Source organism: Sander lucioperca, chromosome 18 (genome assembly GCF_008315115.2).
Source record: "Sander lucioperca isolate FBNREF2018 chromosome 18, SLUC_FBN_1.2, whole genome shotgun sequence".
In the NCBI taxonomy this organism is placed as follows: Eukaryota; Metazoa; Chordata; class Actinopteri; order Perciformes; family Percidae; genus Sander; species Sander lucioperca.
This window is the reverse complement of record NC_050190.1, coordinates 13,179,342-13,191,359: the sequence shown is the minus strand read 5'-3', so window position 1 is coordinate 13,191,359 and position 12,018 is coordinate 13,179,342. Positions and strand designations below refer to the sequence as shown.

General features: G+C 39.7%; 1 protein-coding gene and 1 long non-coding RNA gene across 2 annotated transcripts; one reads left to right on the top strand and one right to left on the bottom strand.

The window, feature by feature from the left end:
- Positions 1-406: 406 nt before the first annotated feature.
- On the bottom strand, positions 407-5,371 carry LOC116035613. Its single transcript, XR_004101407.2, has 3 exons — positions 4,380-5,371; positions 3,550-3,657; positions 407-789 (listed from the first exon to the last, which is right to left on the bottom strand). It is a non-coding gene; the product is annotated as an uncharacterized LOC116035613 (long non-coding RNA).
- Positions 5,372-5,554: 183 nt separating this feature from the next.
- otx2b (orthodenticle homeobox 2b) lies at positions 5,555-10,822 on the top strand. Its single transcript, XM_031278774.2, has 4 exons — positions 5,555-5,815; positions 7,777-7,985; positions 8,508-8,659; positions 9,270-10,822. Exons 2-4 carry the CDS (start codon positions 7,889-7,891, stop codon positions 9,891-9,893), a joined length of 873 nt encoding a protein of 290 aa, XP_031134634.1. The 5' UTR covers positions 5,555-5,815; positions 7,777-7,888; the 3' UTR covers positions 9,894-10,822.
- Positions 10,823-12,018: the final 1,196 nt, after the last annotated feature.

The window sequence follows — 12,018 nt, the reverse complement described above, 5'->3', positions numbered from 1 at the left end:
CTCCCTACCGGCTCTCCCAACCAACGGCCAAGATCTCCCCTTTCCCTGCCAGCAACACACACCTCACCCCCGAGAGGCAAGACAAGAAAACCATTTGATAAATCATGAATAGTCACAGTTGTGCAAGTGCTGTGACCATTTCTAAAATTTATTATGGGGATTACACACAAAATCACACAATGTAACATTTTCAAATGTGTTATGAATGCCTCCCAGAATCCAATTCAAATCCTAGGTTACCAAATAAGCCTGAACAAATCCCCCACATTGAGTTCCTATCCTTTGAAGACTTGAGAGGTCCGATCTGCAGGGCAGGTTTTACCACGCCACGCAAACACCTCAGCACACAGAGGAGGCGACTACTGATGGCTAAGGTAAAGAGGGAGAGAGTAAGCGAGCAGTGCGGTGGTTTGACAATGATAGTCTTTATTTGCAAACTATTTTTTATTACTTCCAAGACAGTGTGGTGGCAATGAAGAAACAGAAGATTTTTTTTTAGCAAATATCCCAAAAAATAACATCAATTAAGAGTTATATCAGGCTGTAAATGATAAGGATGTATAAAATAAAAAACAGCTTGTGATGTGTGTTTGTAGAAGAAGTAAGATCTATCCAGATTGTGTGAAGTTGGGCTCTTAACACAGTTCTAGTGTAACCTTGAAGCAGCAGAGTCTTCTTCCGTCTTACATTTGTCCTTGTTGGTTTTTCCACCCGTCTTGACTTTGCCTCCTCATTGATGATCTGAAGGCGAGTGTGTTTAATTGCATCCGTTTGTTTGTTGGCGAACTCCTGCACAAACACAACACAAACAATTATGACACTAATTAAAAGGCATGTCATATTAATGGAAAGAGCAAACTTGGCAAACACACACACAGCAGCACACAGCCACGGCATTATCAAGGCACTTTTGAATTCATGGAAAAATTGTGTGTGGAAAATAAACCCAATCATTTCATGATCATGACACCTTTTTCACTACAGAAGCAAAGCACTAAAACACTAGAATACAGACTCATTCAACAGAATTTTCTATAATCATTTTAAGCTTTGAGCCAAAATTAAATTTGTAACATTGTGCATAATTGTAGAGATAAAAATCCCAGATGCAGAGTGCTGCCTGGTGAATCTGTCTGAGTGCCTCTGTGTTAAACTGTGTAAACTCTCCCCAAACTGACACTGAATGGGGTTTCTCCCCCTTTAATCCCTGGGGAGGAGACTGAATGTGTTTTGATGACCTTTAGGGTCAGTTACATGTTACATTACACAATCTTTTAGCTGCTTTGTGATAAGAGAACAGTGTGGGGAAAGCCCTGTTTAGACACCTTTCTCACTACGCAGTGCACCTTTTTTTGCGAAGCAGCAGCAGCAGCAGCAGCAAAGTATCCATCAAACCTGCCAAGCTAATTAAAATACAGCTTGTGATTATCCTACTTCAGCGCCTCTCTTTCTTTCTCTTTCTCTCTCTCTCTCTCACCCACACACTCACAACCAAACACACACACACACACACACACACACACACACACACACACAGACACACACTCACCACATTATCTATTCACAACAAATAATAATTACCTTCTACAGCCAGGTTTAAAAAATAGATTATAACCTCATCAACTTTGCTGTGCTACATACATATGACCCTAAATTAAATAATAAAGAATTTGAAAAAACATTACTAAATTTGTAAGTCAATTTTTCAGTCAAAATAATGACTAAGATATGTAATTTTGTAAAGCGAGAGTTTAAAAGTGGTGGGAAGATGTAAGAAGAAGAGGGGGAAAAATGTTGATAAAAGTAGGCTCTCTCTAAAGTAACTTATTGTTTTATAGTCAAAAGGCAATATCAACTGAGGTCAATTTAAATCCAAATGAAGAAGGAAAAGCTTTGTCTTGACATTCCCGATTATCATCATTTCTATATGAATTGGCTTTCTAGGATTTTATTCCTTTTTTTCTGGCTCTTTTTTTTAAGCTTAGAATGAATTCCACCAACACATTCCTCATATTCAGCCATGCGATATCAAACAAGGAGGGAAAAAGGCAGAGGAGAAGAGAGGAAAGCTGCCTACACACACACACACACACACACATATACATATATATATACATATATATATATATATATATATATATATATATATATATGTGTGTGTGTGTGTGTGTGTGTGTGTGTGTGTATATATATATATACACACACACACATATATATATATATATATATATATATATATATATATGTGTGTGTGTGTGTGTGTGTGTGTGTGTGTGTGTGTGTGTGTATATACACACACACACACACACATATATATATATATATATATATATACATATACATATACACACACACACACACACACACACACACACACACATATATATATATATATATATATATATATATATATATATATATATATTTATACATATACACACACACACACACACACACACACACATATATGGGGAATATATTGCTTTAAATTCAGAAAACTCACTATCAATGTTTGGGATTTATTTTACAAAAGAGCCAACATTGAATTTTTGGGCTGTGTTTTTATTTGGTCTATTTCATTTTTTTTAAAACGTACATTTATCCATGCAATAATGTATTGATTATTTCTTTTTATGCCTGGATAAGGCGATGAGCAGGGGGAGAAGGGGGCTGCCAGCCCGGAAATGATCCAATCTTGAAATAAGAATTTTCTTTTCAAGGCTATCAAACGAGGGTCAAGCATCCATGCCTTTGCAATGCATTAGTGAAGATGTATAGGCTACGCATTAACTGGTAGAAATCCCAGGTTGGAGCAGGCCTGGTGCAATCCTCAGCCTCAGGTTGAGTGGAGTAGAGGCGGAGATAAAAGCCGTCGTCGTCAATTAGCCGGGAGTCAGTGGGAGCCTGCTCGCCAGAGGCGTTTAACTCCTTCTCCCTTTAAACGTCCTTTTAAGATACAAAGTCCCTGCGGAGGGCCTGGCTTTACACTTTAATAAATTATTTAGCAATTTAAACGGTGAGATCCAGCAGATAACTGCATCACACGTCATGATTTTCCACGCAGCAGTTTGAAAGTCTCGCGTTAGAGTACAATACCATGCAGCTGCTAAAATATGAGGAAATATTCACGATTTTTTCTAAACATTTTGTTTTTAGCTGCAAGCTAATTATTCCAATGTTGCATTCTGAAATTATCCTCTTAAGGACCCGAACTGTTCAGGCGTGAATATAGAATTTTTTTCAGTCTCTATAGCATCATTTCAACTTTACATCCCCCTAAACATCTTGATTTTTGGCTGGAGTCTGGTGGAGTCTGTTGCAGTAAAAATGTAGAAAGACTAACCGTGACCTTTGTGATGGTCATAAAGCAAACAGCAACATAATTAAACTTCCATACCCAAAACTTGATCTTTGAAAATAAACCGGTGAGTTTGTGGTTTTACTCCACTGTTTCCATCCTATTAGATGACAATAGTCATCCGGCAATTGGTATTATCCGGCATTAAAAACATAAATAAAAACACACCAAAGATAAACAAACAGGGATACCTGAATGTGTAGTTCCTCGCAGACTCACAGCCAAACTTTTCCTCTGCGGATGGTTGTTAAAAGAAGTCCGGGGTTATGATCCATTCAGCCGCTTCCTTTCGTCGAAATCTGTCAAACGAGATGTCACTGAGTGTGAAAAGTTGATACATGTTGTACCAGTTTGTGTTTGCCCCAGCAGGCTGCATCTCTGAGTGAAAACCAGTTCTCCCAGCAGCTGTCACTGCACCTTTGACTCTGGCCTTCCACACAGCCACAGACAGAGGCAAAATGAAGATTCATAAAACCCACGGTCTGCCTGTGTTTATAAATCTAAATCAATATTCAAATCTGTTTGAAGTGAGCGGGTGTGTCCGTGCAAGCGCACTGTGTGTGTGTGTGTGTGTGTGTGTGTGTGTGTTTGTGTGTGTGTGTGTGTGTGTGTGTGTGTGTGTGTGTGTGTGTGTGTGTGTGTGTGTGTGTGTGTGTGTGTGTGTGTGTGTGTGTGTGTGTAGGTGTTCTTCAAAGCCTCTTAAGATGAGACATTTACCAAGCCGTGACAAAAACCTTCGGCATATTATTTTGAGATGGGCACGTAGGTTCAAAATTCAAGTGACATAGAGGGAGCGTATGTGTCCCTTGCAGTTAGGTCCTCCAGTAAATAAGAAATGATATGAATCCTGAAATAAATGGCTATTATAATATCACATTTTTATAAACGATATATTATTATTATTATTATTATTATTATTATTATTATTATTATTATTATTATTAGCCTACTACATGCTACAATGTCCCGAAAAAAACCTTCAAAAACTCAATGAATCAAATCTAAAATAAAACAGGCCTACCTTCATATTTATCTTCACATCGTCTTCTTGCAGAACGCGTGCCAGGTGAAATAAGTGAAAGTCTCCATTAGCAGAAGCGGCCTATATCTGTCTCCCCCCCCCCCCCGCTTTATTTCTCCTCATCTCTGGGTGTATGCACACTGCAGCTCCGGTGCCTTTAAATAGTCCTCGGCTGCTCGGTGTCTCTCGGTGGGAAGTCCCCAGTAAATATTCTGGGTGAATTTTTGTGCAGGCCCGTATCAGGCTGATGGGAGCAGACTGGCTGGCTCTGTGGATGGGAGGACAGTTTTCAGAAAATAAGTCGCTCTAAATCCCCTTTTTTTGCGACGCGCTGGAATGTGAGAGGACCGTGCAGCCTTCACATGGAGAGCCCTGCTTCAGTCCAGGCGATTTTTCCCACTGTCTTTTTGTCACGCTTATTGTTACACACTATTTAACACCATACAGAATTATAAACAGTAAAAAAATAAAATAAAATAATAAGCTTTCATTCGTTTTGTTCGGGTGTCCGCAGATTCATGTTAGGATGTTTTGATTTTCCTCGATTGTCTGGAACTTTTGAAATGTCAATCTGAAAAAAAAAAAAATGACATTATTGGATGACTTTTATACGCACTCAGTGAAGATGCACTGGAATATAGTGATGTACTGGAATAGAGATATACATAGGCCTATATATTTTAATGAGAAATAGGACTATGTATTCACATCACTATTATACTGTGCATGCATTATGTTTTCAGAAAACTCTTTATTTGCGCATATATCACCCCTCCTCCTCCGTGTGACTTTCCTTAGTTGAATGCATCCACTGGGTAACAGCGATGTCGAATATAAAATGTCATAAAAAGGTGGCTAAACTGACTTTTCCTCTCGGTTTAAACTCCACTTCTTGACATCCACCGGCACACCGTTGATTTATTATCAATGTACCCACACTGCGGAGGGGTGGGGTTGTTGTCAGTCGCCCTCTCGCTGCCATTGGCTGAGGACTGTGCGTCAAAAAAGTAGCTGGAGACATTTGTTTCCCAGAAGAAAAAAAAGGGAGAAAAAAAAATCCTCATCCTCCCCACCGGTGTAAGAGACTGAGACAGAGACAGACCTCAGCTCAGTCCTGCGGCTCCCATTGGCTGGCAGTTTGTACAAAATCCAACTCGAACCACTTCACTCACAACACACCAACAAATGTTAAAGGCGTACGTGCAGCCTCCTCCATCACTCCGCTGCTGTCGCACCGCTTCTAAACCTGATGCACGCGCTCAACTTTTAACTTTTATCCGCGCTGTTGTTCTGCCACTGAAGAAGACGGCTACTTCTGCTTTTGGTTGGGTTTGTGTTTTTTTATGCGCCAGGACGCTGTTCATCTGCACTGAGTTGTATTATTTCTCCTGGAGGAAACCAAGTAGACAAAGAACTTTACTGTAGTCGGTACCAGGGTAAGTTTGACTTTAATTACTAGTAGCCTGTTATTATTAAACTTATCGTTATTAGTATTATTTATATTGTTATCATTATTATTATCATTAGCCTATAGAAATAAGGAATCGCGATAGAGTCAAAGATGTAAAAAAGTAAAAACCGAAAAGGTATCACACCTGTTATAACACCACATGTAAAGAGCTTACAAAATATTTGTTTCTTCAAAAGACGGAATGCAACGTTTCAACAGTGGCACTGGTGCTAAAATAAAACCCACAAAGAAGCTCTGAGAAATGGCAGTGAGAAGGCTGCAGATGAAGGCTACATCACGATAGTCTGCTTATGGAAACAAAGACAATTCAAAGCTAAATGAAAGCTTTTCAGATAGTATAATTGCCTTTTTATAATAACGGTGTGATTCATGGAGCTCATATTTTACAAATGTCACCCTCTCACTGACTGAAGCCAGTGCTGCTACCAGCGGAGTAAAGTTTCAACTTAAAACGAAACCCTAATTCAGTTACTGCACTCTTTGTCCTCGACATGAATTTACGCAGGGAATAATGCAAACAAAAAATGGATAATTGTGAAGGATTGAGACTGGAAGCTGCACTGAAAAGAATGAACATTTAGGCCTGATATCGAATAAAATGTTTCGGGGCCTTTTCTCTCTGCTGGCTCTCCTCTGTCTCCAGAGACGAATCATTTAGAGGACAATAAACCAACACCTCACATTTCATATATTTCACTCGTGTTTTCGAGGGTCTGGTGACAGATTGCATTTATGCGTCTAAAATGGAAGTTTAGTTTGATTAAATAAACATTTATAAGATTTATTCTCCTCCATAATTCCATTTTTTTTTCTGTAAAGTGCTGATAATTACTCACGTAATACTAAACAAAAATAATATGAGTACAATTCACCACAGCATCATTTTAAGGAGCCTGGAGCACTGGGCTATTGATACTAAACTGCAGCTCCGCTTAGATGCCACTCAGATTATCTCGTTAATTCATCAACAGAAACAACATTTATCATAATTAATTCTTGGACAGGGTGGTTATTATTGAGCGGGTGTGTGCAACTTGTAGACGGGTCTGTTTTAAGTGTGACAGATTGGGATGAGGGGGTTAAAACCGTTGGATATTGGAGGAAAAAAAATGCAACTAATCAAGACGCGCAGTGGGGATAACGGTGAGGGTCACTGAAGTTGAAGTGACAGCAATCACATTTATCAATCAACATCACAGAGCACATTTATTTCTGTTTTAACAACTGTTACGTGTTCAATATGGAAGCACGTTTCTTTTTTTTACTAAATTAAATCTTCTCTGCACCAAATCATTTTTTTTTTTTAAATAAAAAATCCAAATAGTTTCACTCTAAAGTGCCTTGAAAATTCATCACTTTGAAAAAAACGTACTAGACGCAATTTTTATTCAGGATTTCTTAACGACTGAGAAGATTATTTAAAAGGTTGGTCAACTTAAATTGATTATGATTATTTATGTTGACTGTGCGTGTTTTATAAAAAAAAAAAAAATCCATTCAGTTTCATCTTTCAAATCCCACTGATTTTCAGTTTACATTTATAAACACAACTTAACGTAAAATAGAGAGCCAAACAGAGTATAAAATAAATTAAAATTAATTTCAATTAATTAAAATAAAAATAAAAAATTTTAATAGCTAGGGCAGAAAAACGTTCCTATATTTATGTTGTTGTATTTCACATACCAGTGTCTTTATTTAAAGTTTCAAGTGACTTGTTGCGATTACAGTGCCTGTGTATTGCTTTTTGTTTGTGGGAGGGGGGGGTGGGGGGGTTGTAGAGATTAGGACAGCTGGAGATGTGGTTGGTGCAACCGAGGAGCGCCCTGCGTTTTGGAGAGAGGGTTTATTTCGCGACAGCGTCATGGAAACAGACCCAACATCTCTTCATCTTCATCAGTGTCTTTTTCTCTTGTTTTGGAACAGGTGCCCGGTGTAACACGGACCACACGGCGAACAGAGGACACCAAGTACATATCGGGAGCTCCATCAATTTTTCAAAATTTTCTCCAACTTCAGCCCTCAGACAAACATTAGCATGATGTCGTATTTAAAGCAACCACCTTACACAGTCAATGGCCTCAGCTTAACTACTTCCGGAATGGACCTTTTGCATCCATCAGTGGGCTATCCAGGTGGGTTCAAACTTTAACGTAATTAAAAAAGCAGTTATGGCTTGGGGCTACACACTTAATGGAGAGGGAATGGTCAGTATCTATTTCAAAACTTCTAATAGTGACTTCTAACTGGTGGGAGATACAGACTAATATTAATTGCTAAAAAAAAATCATTAGATTAAGTAGGTCATTTTACCAAACTTCCTGCGCAAAAGCACTCAATTTGACGGGAACAGTCTCCTCTTGTGTGATTTTATTTTTTTCGATGTGACTTTCAAATTATTTTCTGGCAAACTGCTTGCTCAAACTGCATTATATTTTGGCACATTAGACTTAAGTACGTCGAGTGCTTAAATTTGCCACCGGCGTCTAAGTCTCACAGGACTCGTACGTAATAACGCAAACAACAAGAAACAATCTGTTACAAATCTGCATTTGATTACTTTTGATCAACTTACTTGTTTTTATGTTTTTTTTCTTCTTCAAATTGATACATATGTAACATGTTTGATTTGATTTACATTGTTCTTTTAATTGCAGCAACACCACGGAAGCAGAGGCGAGAGAGGACTACTTTTACGCGCGCACAGCTCGACGTTTTGGAGGCATTGTTCGCCAAAACTCGCTACCCGGACATATTCATGCGCGAAGAGGTGGCGCTGAAAATCAATCTACCTGAGTCCCGAGTACAGGTGAGTTAACAAGAAAATCTGCATATTTGGAAATTGATCGATATGGAGAAGTATTTTAGGTATAACAAAAAACTTGTCTGTGAGACAACGAAGCAAAAGTGACACTATAGTCTAACATTTTTAAAACATTCGAATTATTAAACAACTATTGTACATATTTAACAATGTGAATACAATATTTATGTAGCCTATGATTTGTGAAACAAAACAAAGAAACTGTTGAAAAAAATCTATTTTATATCTGCAATGCAAGAAACTCTCATTCTAACCCTTGACTGACACCATATCAAAAGCTAAGCATTTTGTCTTCCTTAAATCAAGTGAAAAACCTTTGCCAGTGGGGTGAGATAATTCCAGTTAATGGTAGATTCATGTTCCGAGAATTTGAGTAATGAAATGAGACCGATCAGTCCACTGGTACCAAAAATGTGGTTTGAGAAAAAGTAATTTCTCATTTTGATATAGACTGGAAACAAATTAATCAGTCGTTTTTCACATGGATTGATACAAAATAATTAACAGTTTGTGCACTGTGCGTTTGTGTAGGTTATATTTACACTATATTTAAGGGATCTCGACAATAACATGTAGCATTATGCGACTCTTCCAGGTCTGGTTTAAGAACCGGCGGGCAAAATGTCGCCAGCAGCAGCAGCAGCAGCAGAACGGGGGCCAGAACAAGGTGCGACCTGCCAAAAAGAAAAGTTCCCCAACCAGAGAAGTGAGCTCAGAGAGCGGGGCCAGTGGCCAGTTCACGCCCCCCACCAGCACCACCACAGTCCCCGCCATCTCCACCACCACCGCACCAGTGTCCATCTGGAGCCCTGCGTCCATCTCTCCGCTCTCAGACCCCCTGTCTACCTCCTCCTCCTGCATGCAGAGGTCTTATCCTATGACTTACAGCCAGGCCTCGGGCTACAGCCAGAGCTACGCCGGCTCGACGTCCTACTTCGGCGGCATGGACTGCGGCTCTTACCTCACTCCCATGCACCACCAGTTGTCAGGCCCTGGCTCAACTCTCAGTCCGATGAGCACAAACGCGGTCACAAGCCATCTGAACCAGTCCCCGGCGTCCCTCTCCACCCAGGGCTACGGGACGTCCGGCCTGGGCTTCAACTCCACAGCAGACTGCTTGGATTATAAGGACCAAGCGGCGTCGTGGAAGCTGAACTTCAATGCCGATTGCTTGGATTATAAGGATCAAACTTCCTCGTGGAAATTCCAGGTCCTGTGAACAGAGCAATCAGCTGTCAAAAAGTGCACAAACAGTGACGATCACATCAGACACGGCGCTGCCATCCCTCAATAAAACACATCGGACTGGTTAAAATGTCAGCCGGGCACGGCGAGGCAGGGCTCTCAGGGGTCTCGGGTTTTTGGCATGATGGTCTTTGGTCCTCCTAAAGGAGAGGTTTAATTTATTTTAGCACTGGCAGTTTTTCCCCCGTTCATTCACAGGTTGTAGCCCCTCATCCATGTCTGTCAGTGTGTGCCTCTATGCGTAAAGAACACCTGTTGAGGGCAACAAAGAGTGCACTCTGAAAGAAAACAGCCACGGAACTAATGTTTATCCAAGAACAGAACTCACGTTAATTCTCCTGGTGAAGTGCTCGGGCTGGACAGACCTCCTTTAAGCTTCCTACACAACTTTGCCGACCTGCTGGCAGAGACATGGGGATGGTGTGTGGACATGGATGCACTACTTTATTTAAGAAAAAAAAAGTGTTTATAAGGAATCAATATGTAGTTTCTAAGAGACAATCAGTGTGTGTCTTATATAAATGGTACATATGTGTTTTTTTTTATTATCTGTGCTAGCCTTCGAAACTGTGATCTGTTGTATTGTATGCAATTTGTGAGCCCCCCTCGCATCAGACTCTCTGCTGTGATTTTAATAGATTTCTAACTTTTTTTGAACAACGAAAGATGGTTGAATGGCCGGCAATACAAAGAGAGACAAGACTTTCCAAGCACATGGTAGTAATAATTAAGAGTTAGCCATACTGGAAATGACTCTCGGCTGCTGAGAGCTCCACACTTGCTCCCCCCATTGATCTCAACACACGGTGATTGTGGATCCTTTACTGGCTCCAAAGATGGTGTGACCTCACCGCTGAAAAGACATGAATAAAGGTCCTGTGAGTTTACTCTTTCATCAAGAAACGATCTGTGTGTGCGTGCATGTGTGTGGTGTCTGCGTGAACGGCGAGGAGAGAAAATAGAGAATGAACGAAGTGACAGGCACTGTGAGCGAAACTTAATACGTGTTTTTATTTGGTTTATTTAAATTACAGGAATATTCGTAAACACACTTCAATAAAAAAAAAGAAACGAAATAATACAACTTCTAATAACGACTGTAATTTATATTAGGCCAAACTTCAAAAATCAGAGTCAATATTTGGGGGGAATTAAAAGGAAGAAAAACATCCACTGATTTATTGAGAACACCTGAGCCTATTTTCAAAAGGTTCTTCTCAATGTCGACCACTCTGTTTCCTCATGCATCATTAGTTACTGTGATGTTATCAAAACGCCTATATTAACACATTTCTAGTGTCTATTGTATTGTATAGCTATATAGTGATAAGAGAGCATACATCCACAAAAGAACTCTGTTAAAGGTCTGTTAACGAAAAATATTCAAATTAGTCAAACGCTGAACTAAAAAATTAATATAGGGTCATGGTTTATCCCCTGCTCGGGTGGCGTTTTTTCATATCAGTTTCCGGCAGTTCAATTCAGATAGTCTTAACAAAGAGAGTGTGTGGTTGGAGAAAGCAGTGTTTAATCCCGGCCTCCAAGAGATGCTAATCCCAATATTTTACCGGCGGGGGGTTCTCTGGGGCGCAGGGGCAGAACTGGTCCCATTCAAAGCCCACCGCATGGGTTTACACGACTGATCCCCAAATGTGCGATCTAATATGGAACCTTAATATTTGATCTAGCAAGGACACACGTGGATATTTCATTATCTGAAGAAACTGCGATACATTTGCTTTAATCACATATTTTGTAGGCCTAAAGTGCATCGGAAGGAGAAACACTGCAGAATAAGAAAGTAGCCTACAAGAATGAACTGAATATCACTGCAGATATTATTTTTGCTGATGTTTTTTTTGGTAGTTGGCAGTGTAGATGATCATTTCTGTAAACATGAAGCTGGGTCGTGAAAAAGAAAAAAAAAAGTAATCTAAGGGATAAACCTGCAGAAACTCGGCACTAAAACCTACAGTCACTGCTTAAAGCAACAGTGTGTGTTGTATTTTTGAACCTGAACTCAAGAACGATTCACAATAATATTCCGGTAAAGTTCTTATTTGGGCTATCAAGTGTGTATATGCCTTTAAAATACTTTA

Bases quoted from the DNA above. Each gene is read 5' to 3' on its own strand.
- otx2b (XM_031278774.2), top strand. From the start codon at position 7,889: ATGATGTCGTATTTAAAGCAACCACCTTACACAGTCAATGGCCTCAGC. The intron at 7,986-8,507 runs GTGGGTTCAAAC...TTTTAATTGCAG, and splicing joins TCCATCAGTGGGCTATCCAG to CAACACCACGGAAGCAGAGG. The intron at 8,660-9,269 runs GTGAGTTAACAA...CGACTCTTCCAG, and splicing joins TACCTGAGTCCCGAGTACAG to GTCTGGTTTAAGAACCGGCG.